The 24,518-nt window shown below is 41.3% G+C and overlaps 1 protein-coding gene across 1 annotated transcript; it reads left to right on the top strand.

Moving 5' to 3' along the window:
- Nucleotides 1-347: 347 nt before the first annotated feature.
- pitpnc1b (phosphatidylinositol transfer protein cytoplasmic 1b) lies at nt 348-22,210 on the top strand. The gene is made up of 10 exons (XM_086037039.1): nt 348-841; nt 8,414-8,562; nt 10,267-10,355; nt 10,567-10,574; nt 10,982-11,053; nt 11,659-11,748; nt 12,472-12,627; nt 14,608-14,671; nt 16,882-16,959; nt 20,473-22,210. The coding sequence occupies exons 1-10, from the start codon at nt 794-796 to the stop codon at nt 20,613-20,615; spliced, it is 897 nt and encodes a 298-aa protein (XP_085893165.1). The 5' UTR covers nt 348-793; the 3' UTR covers nt 20,616-22,210.
- The last annotated feature ends 2,308 nt before the right edge of the window (nt 22,211-24,518 follow it).

The following is a 24,518-nucleotide window of genomic DNA, read 5'->3' as shown; positions in this document are numbered from 1 at the left end:
AATAGAGAACACATTTTACTGTGAATTCAGTAACTGGGTGTATGTGTAAGGGGCGCATACGCCTGTCCATGCCTGTGTGAATTTTATTCAATATAAAAATGGATCTTGATTTTTTTTTTTTTTTAATCCTGATCCCCCCATGGATCAAAGTCTAGCTCCGCCACTGGAAGGGAGAAGAGTGTGGAAAGTGGGCGGGGACACAGGTGAATCACTAGGAAAGTACAGTGGGCGGGGAGTGCACTGTGGGGGAGGGAGGACGAGAGAAAAAGATAAGCAAAAAAAAAAAAAAAAAAAAAAAAAAACAGGCAAAGGAATGCAAGGGCAAAGTGAAAAGCAGCAAAGGTCGCCGAGGGAGGAGACTGAAACGCCGCACATGGAAAGTCCGGGGAGGACACAAACAAAACAGCGAGTGGGAGCGAAGGAGTGGAACAGGTAGAGTTGGTTGCTTGCCACAATTGGCTCTCTGTCAGTTGTGGCAGCAAAAAAAAAAAAAAAAAAAACCCAAACAAAAAAAAAAAACCACAGAGGAGCAGGAAGGCGGAGGAAACTGCCGAAAACCAACACTGGAAAGTTAAATTAAATGCAGACCTTCACGGAGTAAGACGACAAACTCACTGACTGAAACAAGTACATGGAGCTCTGACGACAGCGGGGAGGAAAAAAAAACAAAACAAAAAGAAACAAAAAAAACAGAAGAGGAGCGTGTCCGGAGAGGTCACTGGCGTGCCAAAGCCCGTCTGCATGCGAGCTACCCAAACACCGTACCCAAAAAAAAAAAAAGAAAAACAGCAGCATGTTGGTGAAAGAGTACCGCATATGCATGCCACTAACTGTGGATGAGGTAAGTGTGTCTGTCTTGCTCACACTTCTCAGACGTGAACTTTTATTACCTCTGCCAAGGAAGGGGATGCTTTCAGAACTGTTGGTGTTACTTGGCAGGATTACGCAAAAAAAAAAAAAAAAAACTCAACTCATCGCCCTGAAACTTTGTCAAGGGTTGAAGGGTTTTTCCATATACTGTAGTGTTTATTTAGTCGTGTTTATGTTTCGCTTTCGTTGCCCTATTCCGAGATTTTTCAGGAATTGACTAACTTCGCACAAAAGTAGCAAAATATCAATAAATGAATTAACACTTTTTGTGTAACTGGTGGGTAGCACGTTTGCCTCAGAGTTCTGCGGTTGGGGGTTCAAATTCTCTGGACTTTCTGTCAGTCTTCAGTTTCCTTCCACATAAGGGCTGAACATTTTGAAAAATAATCCAATGGCAATTTTTCCCTCTCCATATTACGACTGCAATTGAATTACTTTATTATGTGATCATTTTTTTCAAACTGCTCTTCCCATGTATTTTTTTTTTTTCAAACCAACACACCAAGACATATTTATTATACATAAATATTTGTTATGTCAGTCTTAGCCTAAAAATCAAATGAACCATCAATTGATATGAAAGACAGTTGATCTACTTTTAGAGTTGCTAAACTTACGAAAAACACTTTGAATTCCCGTCTTTGAACAACTCCACAAATTTCGACCAAACAATTGTGGTGCGAGTCAGTCAGTAAGTCATCAATCGCCCACATAACAAACAACAATAACAAATGTGTGGCGTCATCACTTCCAACTTCTCGTGTTTCACGAAGCAATGACATGCAAACGCGGACTGCACTTCTTGCGCACTGAATTTATCAAAGCACTCTGTAAATAAATAAATATAGAATACATAAAGCCTACGGACCGAAATGAAGTTGTTTTTTTTTTTAATTTTTGAAATTGTATCCTTTGTGATTTGAAAATTGCATTCTACTACTTTGCGATGTTGATTTGAATTCAATGAATTGTTCGGTTAGAATAGCTCACCTGCGATCCCCATTAGGATGAGCGCTACTGTCTCTAAAATGGATGAAATACAATCCGGACCTACCCAGTCGATGTCCACAATGAGGCGAGAGAAGACATCGAGTTGTATGTGGGGTTTTCTGGGCGTTTGCAACAAGCGGTAACCTTTAAAGTCAATCTGTGGTCTAATTAATTCAGATAATGTAGCACAACTATCGCGGTGCATTTAGCACTGAGCTAATTACGGCTACATAGCGTGAGAAGCACAGCACTGATCCCTAACTAGAGGCAGTTTTTCTACAAAGACTTTGTGCGTCACTTGAAAAGCTCGTAAAAATTGTCGCTGGTCACTCGAGGTTCCGCTGTGGAAGTCCGCGATTTGCGAACAGAGTTAAGTTCCTACGCTAGCAATGTAAGTCGGAGTTCACCGTTAAAGTTGAAATTCACGTCAAAATACTTTGTATTAAAAAAATCTAAAATACTGTAATGAATTGGGTTATCTGTGTTGGCATGGTGACATTTGTGCTTCGAGTGAGAGCGGAGAAAGGACGGAAGAGGGGCCTCCGTGTGCGCTCATGACGGAACGCTTGTTGCTCTGTGGTTGGCGTCGGCTAGGGCCCACAGTAGCCTTGTTGTAATAATAAAAAGGAGATAACTAAAGTAACGTCTGACGTTGTGTCTTTGGAAGACGTCACAATAAATTAAAATAAAAAAAATAAATAAGATGCTGTCCTTACCATTACCGCTGAGACGTGGATGGAGAAGGAGGAGGGGAGGGCACAAACAAAGACAAGCACTATGCGCTAGCTAAGCAGAAGCACTCTAGTGCTGGGGACAAAATGGCGGAAGAGGCACAGGCGTCGTAAAGTCCAAACGTCGCAGGTCGAGTACGTCATAACTCGAGGACTTCCTGTAGGCCTACTGCGCTTTCGAAACATCGCCAGTGCTAATGCTAGCAGTCAATGTAAAATCTTATTGATAGGCTAGCCGGAAATTAGCACCGAGTTCCGGGAGTAATATTCCTTCAAATTATGAATATTCACACACTTCTGCTGTAGTAATACATTTAGACAGGTAATACAGCAATACTCAAAGGCATATATTCCTCCTAATTTGTGAACAACGAGTTATATTAATGAAGATTAATCACAACTTTCTTCTACTCTTTTTATCTTATTGTGTGTAGACACCACATTGCCCCAAGAGGCCAAGGCAGGAACAGATTCTTATTCATTGTTGTTATTGCTGTTATTTTAATATAATATGTTACTAATTGATATTCTGGTTGTTCTTTCGAATTATATTTTTAAAAGTCGTTGTCGAAATAAATAAATATTCAATTGTTGTGATTTCAACATCAAAATAATCGTGACTATTATTTTTTTCTCCGTAGTCGGCCAGACCTGTTACAGTTCATACAGAAAAAAATCCACTTTATAAAAAGCAGTTCCTTTCCATTGTCTTTTATCATGTTTAAACCATACAGCACTATTTTTCCTTCATTAAAAATACATACCCAAAATGTTTTCAACTGTAAACAGTACATCCATTTACGAGCTAGCTCAAATATACCTCTTGGTGCGACTGTATTTACTTCCTATTGCACTTTTAGCAATGCAGACTAATATATGACATAACTTTGCCCAAGAAAGTCAAACTATTTGCTCCGGGAGGATTTGCCACTTGATTGGCAGTGCTGACGCCAAACACCTGGCCAGCATGCATCACAACATTGTTGTTATCTCACACATTATCTCCCCCGCCATCTGTTTCCTCTTCCTAAGCGTACTGAAGCACCGCACGCTGCACGGTTGCAAACGAGTCGGACCGGTTTACGGTTTGGCGATACCCCAGACGCAAACACACAAAGCTTTGACCCTGCAAGTTTATGTACAAAGTCGATCGTGGTGAAGGGTGGGACGCCGCGGGGATGAGCATGTTTTCTTCCTAGTTGCTCTTTGAAAGGAATGTCCCGGTTGCCTCCTAATACCCCCACTCCCCCCCCCCCACCTCCTTGTTTTACCTGTTAAAAATGACAGCGGCCCAAGATGGGATTTACTGTATCAGTGTAGCTCACAGAAGCGTCATCCTGCAGCAAATCCTCCTTGGCTTGAAAGTAATCTAAGAATGACTGCAGCTCATTTAAGACGCTGTCACATCAGGGCACTTAGCGCCCGTCTTTATATCCTCTGCACGGAATTTAAAAGGTGCGCAGTTGATGTGCCGGTATGAGCTATGGACTTGAACAACACTTGAGCTGGGCCGCGACACACACACACACACACACACAATGCTGGCCGCTCACATTCAGCGCGGCTTCTAAGCTAGGAAATACAGAGTCTGAGCGTCCAATTTGCCAACTGATTTACACGACGTCTCGTACAAACGCACAAGCCCCAAGGTGCTTGTTACGCATGAGCAACATGTGTAAGGTATGTCGACCAAAGCTTGTATCAACAGCTCATTCTTCTGTCAATCTCAATATAAAGGCCAAACAGAAACGATTGCACTTAAAGCACACCGATGAGAAAAAAAAAAAAAAAACGTGGATGTAATTATGAACAATTGATGTGATTTGATTACCGATATACTACGATCACTAATATTAATCCTAATAATCTCCTAACATAATCTGTCATAGTCTATGAATCACAATGTAAGCGCAAGACTTTTTTTTTTTCCATTTCTGAGATGTGCAGATGATTTTTTTTTTTTTTCTTAACTCATTCACTGCCAGAGATTTTCAGACCCTCTTTTACCCTAACGTTTGAAAAAAAAAAAAATGAAAAAAAAATATAAATAAATTCCTGGGATTGAATGGCTGGACTGTGAAAAGACAAATAAATATGTTGTTGGCAGTGAATGAGTTAAAAAAAAATCCTCAATAGTATTATTTCTTTACTCAAAAACACCTGACTTTAACAGAAAAATACACTACTTTCATGGTGTTATTTTTTCTTCCTTCAAAATCGATCAGAGGGATAAATAACATTAACATCCAATCTGTCAATCAAAATGACGGCGCAGAACTGGAGAAACTACGTCAGAGCAGAAACATGATGAGGAAGTGGACAAAATTATGCCGTCTAATATTATCGACGTAATCTTTCCAAGATCTTTTACATAATCTTTTGGTTTTTTTAAAAATAAACAACTCAAATGACGTGGTTGCACAAGTGTGCACACCCACTGATATTTGTGATTCATGTTAAATGGGAGTCAAAGGTGCTCTAATTGACACTAAATACATTTCAGATGTTCTAGTTTGCTTTTCCTCACTTCTTTTTTTTTTTTTTTTTTTTTTTTTTTTTTGCTTCCTAGCAGCAGCCTGACGGTTTTGTGCTATCACTGACTGATATTTGGAACTGTCCATGATTCCCTCCACCTTGTCTAAAGCTCCGAAACATATTTGGGAAATGTTTTAAGTAGGGGTGGCAATCTGCAAGTACCTCACGATTCGATCCGATTCCGATTCTGAGGCTCACGATTCGATTCAATTCCGATTCAGAGGCTTATGATTCGATTTGATTCCAATTACAATGCATCCCTACATTGGTTTACATTTTATAGTCCATGTAAAACACTGGTACCTTTTTTTTTTTTAAAACAAAAAACTCAAGGAAGAGCAAGGATTTATATTTCACACTTTGACTTGGCTCCGCTCGCATGAGGTTTTGCTTGTTCCGCCATCTTGTCACGTATTAGCTTAGCTTACCGCAGACGTCTGACGTACAAACACACGTAATCGCTTGCGCGCGCTTTTAGTTTGTTTTTTTTCAAATTCAATATCGATTATCAATACCTATGAATCGATTCAGAATCGTTTTAATATGTCGAACGATGCGGCGAAAAAAACGATTATCGTTCCCACACCTCGTTTTATGGTTCGACGAAACACATGCTGAAATTTTGCTCCTAATTCCAAGAGATATGCTTGGCGTTAGCCATTTGTTGATCCATCCATTATCTGTACGCTAGGGTTGTTAAATGTAAGCTTTACTCTGGAGTGACACAGGTCACATTCTTGGGCCCGGTCATAACCCAACTGTGTGTTTGTACTACTAACCGATGAAGTGAGCCTATATGTTCTGAAATAGGACCCCTCCCAGAACGTCACACAAAAGTAAATAGCCTTTAGCCGATTGGGAGGAGGCGGTTGAGTTGATGTCATTACAATTTAAGGTTTAGCAAACATCCCCCTGTTGTATGGGAGGAGGCAGTACTCGATCTTAAAAGGCTTTAGAAGGGACGGACAATATTACTGTGGACACAGTAAACACAGGCGCACAAACGCAACACCAAAAGAACACCATAGCTACAGTGAAGAATGGTGGTGGCAGGAAAACACGCTTTGGGGCTGTTTTTCTTCAAATCTTGGTAGAGGGAATTATGAACAGTTCCAAATACTAGATAATATAAATCTTAAAAAATGTCAGAAAAAGCCTACTAGAACAGCGGAACTTTATATGGGGTTAATCCAAGGCACTTTTAGCACCGTAACGCACATTTTTGGAATGTTATTGGTTAATTCTGAAAACAGGGGTGTGTAGACTTACGGAATCAAAATACAAATTGTATAATGAAGAGATGCTCTCATATTAATCTGCCATTGAACATTTTACGTTTGAATATTTATTTATAATTTGTATAAAAGTATAGTTTCATTGGGTTGTCGCCACCAGTGGAAAGACAGTGTTGAATAATTATGCAAATGTTGTCTTTTTAACGATTCTAAAGAAAAAAAACCATCGCCATGAGCTTTGTTAAATGTTTTTCTTTTAATCGTAGTGCTTTACTTGAATCCGAAATTCCTTCTTTGTCACCGCGCCGCATGGTATTTACACGTGCACAGGAAGGACAGGTTGGCTGTTTGGGAAAGCCGTCCTCACCTTTATTCTCCCAAACTGTAGAAAGCAAACGGGATGCCAAGTCACTAGTCACTTTTTTGCGACTTTTTTAAGCGTTTGCGCTTGCGGTTCAAAGGCAAGACAAGCCTGCTCAACATCACACGTCGCTGAGATTAGCTGAAAGATGGCAAACGTCCAAATCTTTTGTGTGAAATCTATCTGCTCATCTTGACAAGGCTCAATCTGCCTTTGCTGTAAAAAAAAAAAAGTACATTGTTTTAATAACCAGTTAGTAAACGTTGCGTGTTGACAGTAATTACAACAAAGAGGAGGAGGAGTGTGGTAAAAATGTCACATGTGAAGGATGATGCACCAAGTCTCCTTTTTCACCTAGTTTTTGGGCTTCTTTTTTTTTTTTTTTTTTTTTTTAATTAAAATAATGTTTTAGTCATCTGCCATTGTATGACAGAAATTAATTACATTTTGTTTACTATGCTTTTTTTTTTTTTTTTTTTTTGTCCTTTACTAACAAAGCTCTTTTTTAATCAAAGTAGACACGATGTATTAATGAGAAATAATGTTGAGCCGAGGAAAAACGGATAACAACATCGGAGGGGAAATATATAAACGTCTCACAGCTGAACTTCATGAAAGGTTGAAAAGATAACTGATTGTGTCAGCAACACACACACACACACACACACACCGCACCCCCAATGACCTCTTACACATGCAGTCTTTATCATTATTAGCATAAAAAAAATACTAAGGGAGGGAGGGGGGGGGAATAGGGATGCGGAATGATGTCCTGTATTTGTTTATGATAACATCAGACGCACTTTTATTTGCTACCACTGGACAAACACGCGGCTATTGAACAATGCGGCCAGCCAGAACAATAAAACATCTTCTTGTGTACACGCTCAAAGTTTAGCAAACAAACGGAATGAGAGAACTCAGTTTAAATTTAGCAAGATATTTTTTTTATGCACAAGCTACAAACACTTGGGGAATCAAATGGGTAAACGCGCTTTCATCGGGTCGGGATTGTGACGTGGAGCCTGGGACGGTCAGATGCTACCCGGGCAAAAATATTGGGGTCACATTTCGGAACTGGGGCTTGGACTAGACTCTTTCATTTCCCTGGAATCGTCATTCGTCATCCCGCCAAGACATGTGTCATATGTCATTTTGAGACGCCGCCACATTGCCCGTCCCTAATTAGAATGATGTAAACAGTTACAACTCATCAAGTTTTGGTTAGAAAAAGGGAGAAAAAAATTCGCTAGTACTATTGGCTATGTAACGATGAATCGAAAATCGATTTTAAATCAACGCGCCCCGATTAATCGAAAATCGAGTCGATTAAATTCATCTCGAAAATGATGCCTTGAAACGTTTTTTTTTGTTTTTTTCATTCCAGATGCATAGCACATTTTGAATGTGTAGATCAAATTATATTTTTGCGCCAAAACGTCATTGCGTGTTGCGTTTGTGGATGGCTTCAGAACCACACTAGTGCACAGAGACAAGCATTTAAAAAAAAAAAAAAAAAAAAAAATCGAATCGAATCGAAAAACGGGAACTGAAAATCGAATCGAATCGGATCTCGGGTAAATTGTTACATCCCTAGTATCGACCTGTCCCCACGGGCAGGCCGGACATTGGTTGTGTCTCTTCAATGTGGGAAATCTTGCCTCAAATCCTGCGTCTCGCCCCGACTCCAGTACAAGATCGGGCAGCTGTACATGATCAGCAAGCACAGCTGCGAGCAGAGCGGTAGCGGAGAAGGGGTGGAGGTGGTGAGGAACGACGCCGACACTCACCCCCAGCATGGCCCGGGACAGGTGACAGAGAAACGAATCTACCTCAGCAGGTAGGAAGCTTACCACACTTTTTTTTTCTTTTTTTTTTTTTTTTTTTTCTCCCCTACGGGGCAACGTCACCGTGCACTTTTTTTGGTTTCTGTTTTTCTGGTGCTCACCTCTGGCATTGTGACATCCAGTTGTGTTTAATTTGATGACTAACTTTCACAAGCTGCGATCCAAGTATCGCCGAGTGCGTGCAGCAAAACTATTTCAAGACAACACCTTCCCAGAGTGACGTTTGACCCGTCTGCATGCAAAGTCCAAGTGCCAGCGACATGCTGAGGCCAGTTGCGCGATAGTGCCATGACGAATTCTGCAGTGCAAGTACATGTTGTGTAATTAGAGATGCAATCGGCTATTATCGCACGATTATTTTTATCATTATTTTCTCGCTCTTGATTTATCCCCCAACTTGTCGTGACCTGCGCAGTTTCTGGGAATGTTTGTGCGTGAATCAGAAGCTGAATACGGGAAACAATTGACGGGGACGACGCTGCCGTGAATAAACCTAATGGCGATACTCCAAAATGTCCTGGAAATTGCTAAATTAATTTCCCACCCTTAATCTCACCTAATTCATTAACCTCAAGCAACCTCAACTCTCATTCTAATCACCCCTTTAAGGCCGCCAACTAATCCTAAAATAAACTCTTAAAGAAGTCAAGAAATGTTCACTCTGCCGAGGATTTTCCTAATCTTTCTGTGCTTGTGGGAGTTTCGGTCCTCATTAGTTCAGATATGCCAGAAGTTGCATGCTACATTCTATGCTGAAATTTTACCGCCCAGTCCTTGACTACAAATCTGCCCAAAGGCACTCATTGCAGTCAAGTAAGGTATCGCTTGCAATACGTGAAATGTCTTCACTCCAGCGTGTAAACCTGAAGGACATTTTGTTCTCATCATTCAAGACATGCCAGAAATTGCACACACACACAAACTTGTTTTTAGGGCCAAGTGGGCACCGTTAACTCAGCAGAACCGTAACAATTCCAACAATTATTGTTAAAGTAAATGACCTGCTTACTGCCCTCATGACAGAAGTGACGTTGTACATGGACCAATCCGCCTTTTGTATCTTCAGGAAATAAAATGTAAAAATGTGTAAAAGTAAATTTACTGAAGAGGACATTTTTTAAAGTTTTTTGCTTCATTATTTTTGTTGAATCACTTGTATTGAAACTTATGCTTAGTGTTATCATATTACCAGGTCGCATTTGATCAAAAAAAAAAAAATCGGAATTGAGCTGCTCAGACTGTCATATAAAAATCAAATACAGGTCACATAAGGACAAAAAAAAAAAATCAGACATGAGTTGAATATGCCTGCGGTGTGAACCTTCCCTAAGTAGGCCAGTGTGTGGAATATGACCTGAAAAGAACCTGAACAAGTTTTCAGTTTCCAAGAAAGGTGTCCTCGCTCAACTGAATTTGACTGCGTGGAAATCGACACAACAACTTAATGACTCCCACATTAACGCGCCCAAAAAAAAAAAACAAAAAAAAAATGATTTTGATTGCTTCCTACCAACGACATAGAACAAGCTTTTACGATGACTTTCCATCATGAGTCACTCAAGCAAAACCGCCGCGAGGAGCGGTGCCCGCGGCTAATCTGGCAATGAAACTCATTTCTTGAATTTCTTTTTTTTTTTTTTTTCCTCCGTGTGTTTTGCTCCACTCCCCCGTCTTCGTTCCTCCCGATGCGGTTTCAGTAAGCTGCCAGCCTGGGCGAAGGTGTTTGCCCCGCGGTTCTTCTATGTGACGGAGAAGGCCTGGAATTTCTACCCGTACACCATCACAGGTGCTTGTTGGTTTGTTTGCCTCGCCACAAAATGGCGCGTTCGCACCCATTCATTACGCAGCACGTGTTTATTTTCGACAGATGTTTGTACCGTCAACTATTGATCATATTTGCACATATTTGTGTGTTAACACACATCGCACGTGGGAGTAGCTAACGCAGTTTCACCGTTTTTTGTTTTGTTTTCCCATGTTGAACATCTGCCGCACAGAATACTCGGTAAGTCTCCTTCAGCAACAGAGCTCAGGCTAACGTGTACATGTCCTCATTTTTCCTTGTGTTCAGTTTTGGCTTTAGTTTTTATCACTTATTTATTTTTAATATGTGAACAGGTTTGTTAGTTGTTATTTTTTTTCAAGAATGCTTCATTTTAGTTGAGGTTTTGTTCGTTTTTTTGTTTATAAAAATATGGATTATTTGTCATGCAATGTAATAAAAACAGTAGAGTAGTACCAAAAATAAATGCATTAAAAATGAACCCCCCAAAAAAAAAAACGAAGGACAATTTCTGTATCATTATAGTTTTAGATTTCGATTAGGTTTCGTTTTTTTTTTGGGCATTTCAATTCGCCAATTTTAGTTTGAGTCCTTTCATGAGTTTTCGTTGACTTGTCGTCACCTTTCAGGTGTCGTTCCTCCCCAAGTTCAGCATCCGTATTGAGACACGGTTCGAGAACAACAATGGCTGCAATGACAATGTGAGTATGGTCGAAGGTGAGAGAGAACTTGAAGTTTAAGAGTTAGGGGCGAACGAGTCTAAAAATAATATAATTGCATTTTTTTTTTATCCTCAATATTGCGATTGCGATTTCATGCGCGATTTTGTTTCAAGATTCCAGTCTCATTGAATTTTTTTTTTTTTTTTTTTAAACAAACCAACCTAAAGATATCATTTCTAGTAATTCCCATTCCTTTTTTTTTTTTTTTTTTTTTTTTGTTGCTACTTTAATGGTACCCTAGGGGAAATTCAATTTGCAGTCTTTTTGTATGTTATTGCACACTGTACTTGTGCAACAAGGCAGCGATGTCAAAATGAGATTTCAGTATGGCGAGGGCACGTCGGCCAAGCTGACATCTTTATAACAAGTCCTAATTTCAACATTTTGGTCCAGATTGGGTTCCTAATGTCTCCAAACTAAAATCTCAGGGATGGAATCATTGATCTTACTCCAGATGACTTTTGCTCAAAGCGCACTTCTGTGATGGGGACTTCTCTTTTCCCTCACCCTTTAAACACACAAAAAGACATCATTCAAGTCTGCGTATTTTTTCCTCACATGCTTTCTATCTGTTTTGGACACAGATATTCGGCACGCCCACACCTGCAGAGGATGTGACTTTCCTGGATATCCTGAGTGACCCCATACCCGAAAAGCACTACAAAGAATCCGAGGTGCGTCCAGTTACATTACACAAACGCATAAGCAACGGCTGTGTCTGAGGCTCACTATTTGGCAAGTTGAAATCACTGACACTTTTTTTCGGTTAGGGTCCGACTGCGGTAAGTCTGATTTAAGTAACTAGTAGGGGTGTAACGGTACGCTAAATCACATTTCGGTTCGGTTTCTTGGAAACTTCGGTTCGGTATATGTTCGGTACAACATGCTTGAATATATTTATTATTATTATACAGTATGTTTTTTTTTTTCCCACTCCTACTCAGCTGGGGTACAAGAGCGATAGCAGCCAGGCGGGCAGGTAGAGTGGGGATGAGAGGAAAAAAAGCGTGCTCCAAAAAAAGCGCAAACTCTGCCAAAGTTATTTTCAGAGCGGAGCTTCTCCGTGCAAAACAGCTCGCGGAGGAGTCCGAGGGGCCCGGGTCGAGGCCTCGGCCGCCGCGCTTCATCGTACATGCAAGCAAAATAAAAAACAAAAACAAAAAAAACAAAGACGAGCCCAATCGAGTCACCCTTGAAACAGCGCGGTGAGAATATTAAAATCGCAATTTTTAATCACCCTTAAGTCGCCGACGCGCGCAGTGAGACTTTACGGTCTGCGTAGCGCGCACAATCCGCTTGCCCGCAATCCCGACTTTTCTTCTTCACGCGCCTCGGAGGGCCGGCTTTTCCGCTGGCTCGGCACGTTCGCTTATAAGACCTCTGTTCGCTCTGCGCAGGACCTGTCTCGCTGGCAGTCGAGTAAGACTCAGCGAGGGCCTCTGGAGGAGGGCTGGAGGGAGGACCACCAGCCCATCATGTGCTCCTACAAGAGAGTGCACTGCAGCTTCGAGGTGTACGGCCTCCAGACCAAAATGGAGGATTTCATACACAGAGTGAGCCGGAACCCTTGTGTCTATTATTTTATTTTATTTATTTATTTTTTTTTTTTTTTGTGCGTGCTGCCAACGATGAGATGGGCCGTAAAGACGATGACGTGATATAACGCGGACGCGTCCGAATGTACAGCGAGTGGAATTGGATGAGGGTCCCCTAATCATCTCTTAACTTCTTTAACTGCATAATATGCAATATGTTGCTGACGCAAGCAAGTCAATCATTACAGAATTAATTGGTGTGTGCATAGTCAAACTACCGCTTTAATGCAATTAGTAGCCAGGGGTGTTTATTTGCTCGACTGCAGATGCATCGGTTTGGAGTGAGGCCTTCGTTGCTCAGCATTTTTGTGATAATATTGAAACATTAAAATGAAAATCCACCATTTAGAGAGACCATAGGAATGTGACATTTTAAAGCAGCACTGGGCAAGAATTTGATCTTAATAAAAAATGTTCACAACTCTTTTGATGAAACATTGACTTACAAATAGTTGAATGGGACTTTTGTCATGCCCTGGGGGGGGAGGAGGGGGGGTCTGTATCGTTTTTACTGGCACTAAGCAACTTTGAGGAGATGGGAGCAACCCTGGCACACAAAATAAATACAAATGTCCTGAAGTTTCTTTACGGCATACTCACTTCCTCTTTTCGCTATAAGGACAAAAGTCGATCCAAACGCGCTATTACTGGTGTCATGGCAGAAGCCCCAAAAAAAAAAAAAAAAAAAAGTATTGTTTGAACAAAATGAGATTCATGACCTCATCGCTATTCATCTTTCACAGAGCCACTGGAAATAGAAATGTAATTCAGTCCAACTTGCAGGTCAGCGAGAGCTGGCACGAATGGGAAATGTGGTTGACTTTTGTCAAAACACTACCGCTTTTGTCCACGCCATTCGTGTCAAAACAACAACATGAAAAAAAATTAGAGATAAGTGTTTTTCACATGACAGCGACGATATATGTGACAACATTCAAACAGCTGCTCCTGTAATACGTTATGTGTTACACCGAAGGCACGTTGTCTTCTTCTTTCTGTTAATTACGCTGCAAGTCTTCCAGTAGGCCTCAGTGCTGCCAGGCATGCTGTGGCACAAAATGGTACTACACCAAAAGGCGCACTCGAAATTCTGACTTGCTTGTAAAACCCATAATTTTGAATTGAGAGTCTCCTAATGATCCTTTACTTGGAATTTGTAACTCTTCGTTTACTCAACTGCAATTAGGAGCCCTTGTTCTTTTATAGATGTTTTTGTTTTTTTGTGCAAAAATCGGTATTATGGGGAAATGCAGGCAGCCATAAGTCCCATACTTTGACGGAACATAAACATGGATGCACACAACGTTGTGGACTGATCACGTTGGTTGTTAAAATACTCAACTCAATTTTATATTCAGAGCTCTTGAAAACGACCACAACTGCTGCAGACAAAGTGCAAAAGCGTTGAAGTGTGAAAACAATAAATTAATAACAAAAAGACTAACTAACTACAATAAAACACTAAAATAGCGCTGAGTCAGAAGCCAAAGAATAAAAACGTGATCTAAAATGGAAAGAAGGACTCCACCTTCACATAGCGTACGGTACGATCATATTTAATCCTGTGCAGGGAACTTGTTTACAACATGCGGTAAATTCTTTTGGTTAAGTTCAAATGGCCTCCGCAGTTAACTTGTTGTTGTGAGAATGACAGTATGAACCCAAGACTTTTTATTTCTTTATTTTTATTTTATTTTATTTTTTTAATGGGGTAAACAAAAGTATTCATCACAGCCTTCATTATTACTTGAAGTGCGTGACGTGCGGGCAACTAATTAGGGCGCAGCTTCTATTATCGCGTCTAATTATGGAAACTATCTTAAAGAACAATAAACCAGGAACAAAGGTTTTTCCGTTCCGATGAATGATATCATTTACGGGTCTTACATAATGTCAGCCGATGCAGTTTTATTGTCTTGTTATCTCTGCTTTCATCAGAACATCCGGGACATTCTCCTGATTGGTCACAGGCAAGCAGTGGCTTGGGTGGACGAATGGCACGGTGGGTCAAAGAACACACAACGCATCATTTGAAGATATCAACCTGCAACCGTGCACTTGCTGTCGCATTTGTCTTGTATGTCTTCCTTAATGCAACCCAATGATCATCCATTCACTGGGGATTTCGTTTAAAAGTCGCTACCAAACATATTTTTTTCAAGAATATTTTCCCAGCAGGCCCACTAGTTGAAACACGGCATTCTGACTAATTTTGCGTTTGTGGAATGTAAATTAAGCGGCAAAATGCACTCGGTTTTTAGCCATCTGTGGGGGCGGCCATTTTGTCTTCTGTCGACTGAAAATGACATCACAACTGCTCACAACGACCAATCACGGCTGTTTTCTGAATCTGAGCCGCGATTGGTCGTCGTGAGCAGTTGTGATGTCATTTTCAGTCGACGGAAGACAAAATGGCCGCCTCCAGAGATGGCTAAAAACGAGTGGATTAACACTTATCCCACAAACGCAATATTTATCCGAATGCCCTATTTCAACTAGTGGGCTTGCATAGAACACATTCTTGAAAAAAATGATGTTTGCGTTGACTCCCTCCTTAAAAAAACAAATATTTTTCCAAAAATTGAATGGGATAATTACTTCAGAGACTAACTTTATTTAACTCGAACCGATGCAGTGAGCAGCGTGTCGTTTCCTACGCAACCATGTGGGAATCATACCCCGTGGAAAAGATGTTCATAGTAATTGGAATAATAATCAGCCATTCTTTATGATCCCTCTGGGCAAATTCAAATGATGCCCTTTTCTATTAGAGTGTTGCATTCCATGCATTACATCCCTACACGCATGCACAACGGGACGCACAGCTCGGCATGTACTCGGGGAGAGAGATGTCACGGTGTCTTCAAGTGGGGTGCGGTGCCTTGCTCAAGGGCTCCTGAACAGTGCACAGGCAGCGGATTGTTTTAAGAAAAGAAAAACATTAAAGGACATTTTCACTATAATGAGATGTCTGTAACGCAGAAACATGATTCATGTAAAAAAAAAAAAAAGAAAATGGGGGAAAAAATTTAGAAAAGCGACGATATATTATAATATATACACGCACACACACATATGTGTAGCAGAGTGATAGATTTCTTTTTCAGTGCCAGTACTTGTTTTTGTTTCAAAACATTTCTCTACAATTTCATTTCATTTCCCCGTTCCTCTACAATCCCAGATATTTTTTTCAATGTCAAAACTTAATGGCAGTGTTCTGTCTCCATATGTTCTTCTAGAATTGGGTCAAAAACTGCACACACCAACGCATTATGCAAAACCCAGATGAATAGTCGTGAGCCACGAGGAGAAAGCAATGTGGTCATTACTTGGAGTCTTGCTGTAATCAAATGTTAAAAAAAAATCTGCGGTAGAACATTATTATGGGAAAATAAGAGCGTTTCCACACACACAATGTGAAGAGAACTCAGGGGGTTGGGAATAAACAGCTGTGTAGCCTTAAGGAAAAAAAAACAACAACACTTTTTGTGAGGCTAATAGGGTGGAGGGGATCCATTTTGTTGAGTGCAGCGTAAAAATTGGACTATGGAGGATGTGGTCTGATGAGTCCCAAGTGAAGCTAGTTTAGCTTCTAGCTAACTCTAGCTAATGATGGGTTTACCAGGTTAAGCAGAGAGACAAAAAAATGTCCCCAAAATTGGGTCGGTTGACGAGATGAATGGACTGAATGAGCAGATTTTTCCATGAATGGATTCTTATTTTCATCATCCCTTGATGACAATGTAAGGATTCATTCTTATAGTGAAAGAATGATTATAATGCCACTTCTCCATTTCATTTTCGGGACTGATGTTTTTCCACTGGCAAGAGCTTGGACACACACAGTGTCAGACAGAGGTGGCCCTAAGTCACAAACAGTATTTGCAAGTTTTTTGTCATAAGGAAGTCTCAAGTCCAAACTTTCAAGTTTCTAGCAAGTCCTGTGGCAAAAATCAAGCAAGTCAAGTCGAGTCCCCGCTAAATTTAAAGCAAGTCATCACCTGGGTTAAGCAGTTTTATACAAATGTTAAATCTGTTTTATATGATTAACATGAGGAAAATGGTCAGAAATGTGCAGATTAGCCTTAAAAAAAAACGAGATAAAAAAAGAATCATGATAAAATCGTGATTTGATTTCTAAAAAAAATCGCTATTTGATATTTTTGCCAGATCGCCCACCCCTAAGTGTGTGTATGTATTTTCCACTCATAGGGCTGAGCTTGGAGGAGGTGCGACAGTACGAGCAGATGATGCAACAGAAGACTAACATCAAAGTTAAACAAAACGCAGGTGAGATACAGGAAGGAGGTAGGTGGGATACATCGAGTTGGAGCATTTTTGCATTTTTAGTGCCGCTAAAGTGAAAACAAAGTCTCCTAAATTTGGCACATGACAATGAGGAGTGTTGCTACAAACAAGCAAAAAAAAAAAAAAGTACATAAATTGAGGCTTAATAATATGAGAAATCAAGTCGTTATCTCCACTTTCAAATGTTGGGGGCGCATCCGTTGAATGGGCTAAAACCACGTCCCGCTCAACTGTCAATCAAAAGTTACCACTACAACCTGAGAAATGGATGCTACTATGTCAAGGTAGAGGCAGTTTGTATTTGTTATGCCTACACATAACGACATGTTTGAGTTGCAAAAATATGTTTGCCCCCAGTGGCTGCAATGTGAAAAGGTGCTGTTCCACGCTGCGACAACGAGGCGCTCTAAAGCAGCCAGACCAGCGCAAAGCCCCAGTCCACGCGCCAACTGTCAAATTTTTTTTCCGAGCATGAACTCACAGCCAACAACGAGGCGCTCTAAAGAAGCCACGCTTAGCGGGCTATCCGAAGGGATTAGCATTTTGCGGTGTCGCCATAGCTAGCTAGTTAACTGCACGGTGCTCATTTTCTGTCAAAATGGGCGACGGGTGACTCATGCAATCACCCAGGAAAACTTAAAAAGTAAGTACTCCATAGATTTGAGTCTTTTCAGCGATTATCTTCAATCGTGTATAATGTATTTACAAACAAATCTCAAATTCACTTTACTGGGTTTTTAAGTGGATTTGAAAAACGTAGTAGCACAGGTTGTACGCCGCACTAATCACAACACTAGCTTAGATGCATTATATTTAAACGATTAGAAATTTACATCAAGGCTGAATTTCTTCTGCCGTGCTGTCAGTGCGACGACATTGTGGTGTGAATTAATAACTGTGATGCTGAATAGAGGCTTGGGTGCTGCACTTTCCCAGATGGCTGCTGTGCGTCTGCGCGCGCGCGCGCGAGGGAGCAACATCGAGAGGCAAGAGCAGTCAGGAGGCATTTTGGCAACGCGAGGAACAGAGAGTCAGGTGTGGGGGGGGGGGCGGAGCTTTGGAGGGTTGTTAGAATGCCGCGGCGTGGCTCTGATAACCAGTGTAATGCAGCCACCTGGTGAACTTGTGCCGTCACCAGGCCTTCACCACGTAAATAAGCAGACATTGCAGCACTGCTGCCGCAAATGTCAGACCTGCTGCCCGTGCGCGCGTGTACGCGCGTGTGCGTTTGTGTGTGTGCATGACCTGCCCCCTGCTGGTTAGTGTTGTCAACTTCATCCCAATGCAGAGGTGGCAAAAGCAGAATTGATTTCACTCCTTCACTGGAATAAAATCTAAAAGTACAAACTGGAATGTACCTAGGTTTTGTTCCCGTTTTGATAACTTGGCCCAGTGGACTAAATTTCTGCACACAAATTACATTGCCTCTTTTGTTAACTTACAAAATGCTTGAAATGAAAGGAAAAAGAAATGATGGGACAGTTAAGTTAAATTCTGAAAGGATGAACAAGCAAAAATCAAAACAACATAAAAAAAAAAAAAATGCTCAAGTGATCAATCAGTTGGAAAAATGCACCTTTCTTCGCAGCTTTTCAGAATTTTTGAAAGGCAGGACGTATTCGCACGGAATACAGCCGACAACATCAAGCATAACTCAGCTCGCCTCAACTTTATTTGTAGAGCAGGTAAAGAACAACCACGTTTGTAACAATGTGCCGTCATTAGGAGAAAGCATCAAACAACAAATATGATCATCGTAATGATAACAAGAATAATAAGAAAAAAATGATGAATAAAATAAATGACTGTGGCATGCTTTTTACTTTCTGGACCTGAATTCCCCATCGCTGCTGAAAAACTGAAGTTTGAATGTAAACAAACAACTTGAGTTTCTTAACGGCCGTTAGTTCGTTCATACAGAACGTCCACAGAGAAGGAACAGTTCAATTAACCTATCCCATTGAATCGTCTCCCTCTCTTTGTAATACAAAGAGTAAAAGTAAAAAGTCTTCGGAAAAATAAATATTCAAAGGGCAGCACAGATCCCTGAAAATTCTCCTTAAGTGGAGTTCCCACCACTGTCTTGATGTAAGCAATATCAGAGGTAGAAATCCCAGTGTGGCCTCTCTCTCGCTCACCATCCCCCCCCCCTCCCTTGTGTGGGTGTGTGTGTATGTGTGTGCGTGTGCGTGTGTGTGATGATGAGACTTCAAGGTGCAACAAATCTGCAGTCATTGCTCAACGGGCTGCAGCTCGCCACGCGCCTCCACCACTCGCCTGCTGTTGCTAGCGCGTGGCTCTCCAGCACAGCGCACAGGCACATTAGTGGTTTTAATTTCATTCATCCAACGTAATAAAATGAAATGGATGTCATTTTACTCCGGCGAGTCGTAAAAAAAAATAAAATAAAAAAATAAAAAAGTTGGCTTGTGCGAAATAGCGTGGAGCCGTTCACTCGCCTGACTTGGGTTCTATTCACACTCTGTGGCAGTGTGAATGCCAGAGTGAAGGGTTGTCTGTCGCTATGTGCCCATGAATTGACCGGCGACCAGTCGAGGGTGTAGTCCGTATCGCATTCAAAGTCAGCTGGGATAGGCTCCCCCCCCCCAGCAAGGATATTAATGAGTGGGCTTTAATAGCAAAAAAAAGGGGGTTCAACTAATGGCAATCTTAAGTGTCCAGCACTTATCTTGATTGTACTTGAGTAAATTGGAAACTGGTCATTTCTCATGTGGCTTTCTATTTATGTGAGTCAGATCCAATCTCCTCACACACAATCGAAGGAACGGACGATTTAATAGGCCAATATTAGCTCTTTTAAAATTGGAAAAAGTGGGCTAAAAATCGGCCGACTTTTGACACTTGTTTTTTTTTTTTCACATTAAAGCAGCACTGGGCAAGAATTCAACCTTGATAAAAAAATTTATTGAAACATTTTTGCTAAAATGAAAATCCACCATTTAGAGAGACCATACGAATGTGACATTTTAAAGCAGCACTGGGCAAGAATTTGATCCTAATAAAAAATGTTCACAACTCTTGATGAAACATTGACTTCCAAGTAGTTGAATGGGACTTTTGTCACTTTTTGTCTGTATCATTTTTACTGGCACAAAGCAACTTTGAGAAGGATGGGAGCAACCCTGTCACACAAAAAAATAAAAATACAAATCCTTTCGCTATAAGGACGGAAGTCGATTTGAACGTCTACGCGCTATTACTAGCTCGTCATCTCAAAGTGACGTCATCTGATGGCAGTTTTTTTATTGGCTGCCACTAGATGACGTCGCTTCCGGCTAACGGCCGTGCTAACACCACAATAAATATGTCTAAAAATCAACCTCAAAGTTGTTGATCAATTTTAGTTTTCGTTATTTCGGTAGTTTTCATTAATTAAAATAACCGTGATCAGAATTTTATTCTGCCAAATATCGGCAAATATCCTTCTCTGTTGCGCCGTAATATTCATGACAAATCTCAATTTGATTCTTTCAGGAGCTCCGACCTCGTCTATGTTCTCTCGCTCCATGTCGGTGACGGACGAGCGCGCCCTGAAGAAAAGAGGCGCCACCGAGCCATCGGGGGACTCCACCGTTCCACAGGGTCACATCCGGATCAACTCCACCTCCTCCGAATGAGAACTCGCGATCAAACACAGCATCATACGCTTAGTCAACAGTGACTGTTGATTCTGTCATGTACATAAAAGCACAGACACTGTTTTTTTGTTTTTTGTTGTTTTGGGTTTTTTTTAAACAAGCAATATTTCCGCTGACACCTTCATGGAACAATAATTGCACTTAGTAGAGCCCAGACCTCCACCAAGTAGGGTTGCGAAAGTTGGACACTTTCCATGGGAATTTAATGGAACAACCAAAATTTACAAAATTGAAGGTTGACTTGCAATTGCAAACATAAATATAGCTGAAAAAAAGTATTTCAGCTTAATGACTAAAATCATTTTTCAAGTTACAAGCAATTGCTTAATTGATTTTATTTATTTATTTATCTTTATCTGATACCTTCCCATCAAATGACCAATTAAAATCCCATTAATTCGCAGTAAAGGGCGGCGTATGCAATGTTAAAACTGCTAGCAAGATTCGAACCTAGCCTCACTTCGCTAATCCTCCCGCCGAGGCCACACCCCTCACGAAAGTGCTCGAGCGCCATTCTCAAATTGGCAGAGAACTCATATCCAGCTTCCAAAAATAGCTGCGCTAGCAATGCTAAGCTAGCAATACTAAGCTAGCATTCACGCCGTACACGAGCTGACGTTAGCCACGGCGTTAGCATGATTCACTGGCAATGGAGTGTTAATTTAGGACTAAACGGTAACAGCCAAATATTGTCATATTTCCAAAATTCCACATCTTAACCTCCCATGGATATTTACCTGCAATTTATCCAACTCTTTGCAACCTTACCACAAAGACTTAACAATGCCAGTTTTTTTTTTTTTTTTTTTTTTTTTATGTATATAAGCTACTTCACGCATACAGTATTCCCAGACAAATTAAGTATATCACACTTAAATCTGGATTTACACCAAAATTGCAAGGTCCCTTCCTGAGCCAATCTCAAGTGCGGGACCTTCATCAAACAACATTTTTCAAACAAACACTCTTCACAATCACGTTTGGGAGCAATCGCAGAAAATCTCCACGGATGCACATCGGGAAATGGCCAACGTGAGACGTTGTCAACTCGCGATGGACATACCCACCAAACGTCACATTGCTAAGCCGAACCGGCTTCAAGGGGATTTCGAAAAGAATCCCCGAGGTGGTAAAGATGAACATTCACTGCGTTGGCGAGTCTGGAAAAGCCCGAAAAATGCCGATTGACTGTATTTCTCAGTTTGGCTTGCCTGGTGCTGCAAAGAATCCTGCGGCCCAGCGCCACCATTGCGCCCCCCAACCCAAAGGCCGCAGCCTACGGACAGATGCATAAGGTGTTTAATGGAGTGGATCTAATGAGCGGGAGGCTGTCAATGCCATGGATCGGCTTTCCCTCGGCCCAAAGGTCACAGCGGGCGCATTGACACGCGGCGCCGAGGCGTCGTATCGGCGCTTGATCTCTTCAGCTGAGAGCTGCGAAAACGGGTCAGGCCGGGGGCCAAGCTTCAATTATGAGTCGATCGTGTAGCCATTTGCAAGATTATCAGCTTCACGTGGAACAAAAGAAGACTCTGCAAGAAAGCTTTCCGTGCATAAATAAATGCATGATGTTATATGCGGCATACGTTTTTTTTCGATGAATCAAGTGGGAAATGTATCAGGAATTTATATGGTGTCTTTTTTTTTTTCTTTTTTTTTTTTTTTTTCCAATAAACACAATTTATTTCCAGTGATTCACCACGTCTGTGAAATCTGCACAGACAGGTGAAGGGAATGGACTCCCAGTGCGCATTATCAAGCGTGTTTGATCAGTATTGACTCGCATGGATGGACCAGCTGCTCGGGTCATCACAGCCGGCACCGTTCCGATTTCACACCACCGGTCCCGAGTAGAACGAGCAAGCGGCACACGTGGAATGAGGCAGCCTTGCGTTTCATTCTGCACGGCTAGGGGAGAGAATGAGAATTTAACGGATGCATCATGCGCGGTTGCGAATGTTGTGCTGTGTGTGCGTGTGTGTGTCCATCGTACTGTACGGCAGCCCTGCGCCACCGGCCGGGGGGGTTGAGCCACCGGGAACTGAGCCCTTATGAAGGCAGTAAAAATCATCCATCTGTTGGGGGTTTCGAATAATCTCATTATTGTAATGTGGCATATCCTTTTAAGATGATCAATATAAGTTGCTGTCTTATTTGTGTGTGTGCGTGTGTGTCGGAGCAATGAGGTTCTCGACCACAATGTTTTGTTTTTTTTACCCTACTCAATAGGATTACTATCTAATGCATTATTCCCAACCTGTACAACGCCAAGGCGCACATTTTGCAAAATCTTACGGCATACTACTGGAAAAAAATAAATAAAAAAGCCCCAGACTATGCTCCTTTAAAAAGCAAAGTATGGATTTGGAAAATTAAAAAAAAAAACTAAGCAACAGCCACATGAATACACGACAGAAGTGACTTGAATACTTGCGCATGTGGAAGTGGGGTTGGATTTTCAGAATCAAATTTATCGAATGACTTAACAAAACCATAAAACATGAAATAAAAGCATGCTAACCAGAGATGCTAATAATAATGCTAGTAATAAATGTATTACTGCGGTCCGATTGCTACAGACATGGGTTTTTTTTTTTCCAACATTTGCGCTTACAACCAATCAGACGACAGAAAAATTCAAGAAACATTCCCACATTGGCCAGCACTGTTGACTCTGAAGGCCATGGGCAGATTTCTTTTCCATGGCAACACACAAGCTGAAATCTGATTGGTCAAAAAAATAAATAAAAAAATACCTCAAAAATTACGCTATCCAGCCTGGAAATTTTTTACAAAATGACCACAGTAGATTATTAGGAATAAGTTAATACAACTTCATGAACCAAATATTGGAATTGAGGTTGTAAACGTAGCTCAGTGCTCCTGACAGTGTTCGAACCCGAACAAAACTGACGAACGGTCTGCACCGAGCCGCTTTTTTTTTTTTTTTTTTTTCCCCCCAGTGTGTTTTGCTGCAGTAGCAGCAGGAGTCCGATCCGCACGAGCAAGTACTCGTCACCGCCAGGACGGTTGCGGACTGCAGAGGAACACAAAGTGCCGCCTCCGCTGCATTAACGTTAGCTCGTCATCTTTTACTTCTTTGCGCTCGCCATTACATCTCGGCTCTCATCATTAGCGTGCAGCTGCTCAAGCTTCTTCTCCACCTCCCTGTCATCTCCCTCCATCTCGCTCTTTATCGCTTGTGTTCCTTCACCGGCCTCCCTCCAGAGAACCGCTAAAGAAGATGTACCGTGTTCATTATATGGAAATGTTCCCCGCGGTACATTATCATAGATCCTGACCCGGCAGCTCTGAATCATGCCGCTATTCCCGCTTTGCCCATCGCATCCCACAAAATGGGGTGGTAGAGGAGAGATGGGAGGCTCCCCGGAGTCGCGTGCAGTCGGCCGCACCGCCGTTCCCGCTGTTCAACTCTCACGTGAAGGGGGGGAATGGGGGGGGGGGGGGGACCTTGAGCCGCGTGTACTTATAAGCCGGGTTGGAAACAGACGAGAGAGGAGCAAGTGAAGTACGCTAACTAATTGGAAGGGAAAGACAACCGACGCCCAAGCACCTTGTCGGTCCTGGTGAAGTCATTATAATAAATCAATTCTATTAAAAAAATAATAACGTGTCAATAAAAACCGAAGGGATCGAAATATCTTAGCCGCAAGACATTCATAATGTAGACGTTTTCGATAACTGGTAGAAATTGAAGACATTTTCGAATATCGAAAAAATAAGAAGCAGAAATACAAGTAGGCCCAACTAATACAGTGTACATTCAGAAGTATCGTTACCGCATTGTATCGTGTTTACACTTTAACAGCCCTAATATATATATATATATATATATATATATATATATATATATATATATAT

The sequence above is a fragment of the Filicampus tigris genome, chromosome 8 (assembly GCF_054856515.1).
Source record: "Filicampus tigris isolate MCC_2025a chromosome 8, RoL_Ftig_1.0, whole genome shotgun sequence".
NCBI lineage: Eukaryota > Metazoa > Chordata > Actinopteri > Syngnathiformes > Syngnathidae > Filicampus > Filicampus tigris.
This window is presented reverse-complemented; position numbering and strand designations above follow the sequence as displayed.

Excerpts from the sequence above, each read along its gene's own strand:
- pitpnc1b (XM_086037039.1), top strand. The coding sequence starts at position 794 with ATGTTGGTGAAAGAGTACCGCATATGCATGCCACTAACTGTGGATGAG. Across the intron at positions 842-8,413 it reads TGCCACTAACTGTGGATGAG|TACAAGATCGGGCAGCTGTA; the intron begins GTAAGTGTGTCT and ends CCCCGACTCCAG. Across the intron at positions 12,628-14,607 it reads TGGAGGATTTCATACACAGA|AACATCCGGGACATTCTCCT; the intron begins GTGAGCCGGAAC and ends TGCTTTCATCAG.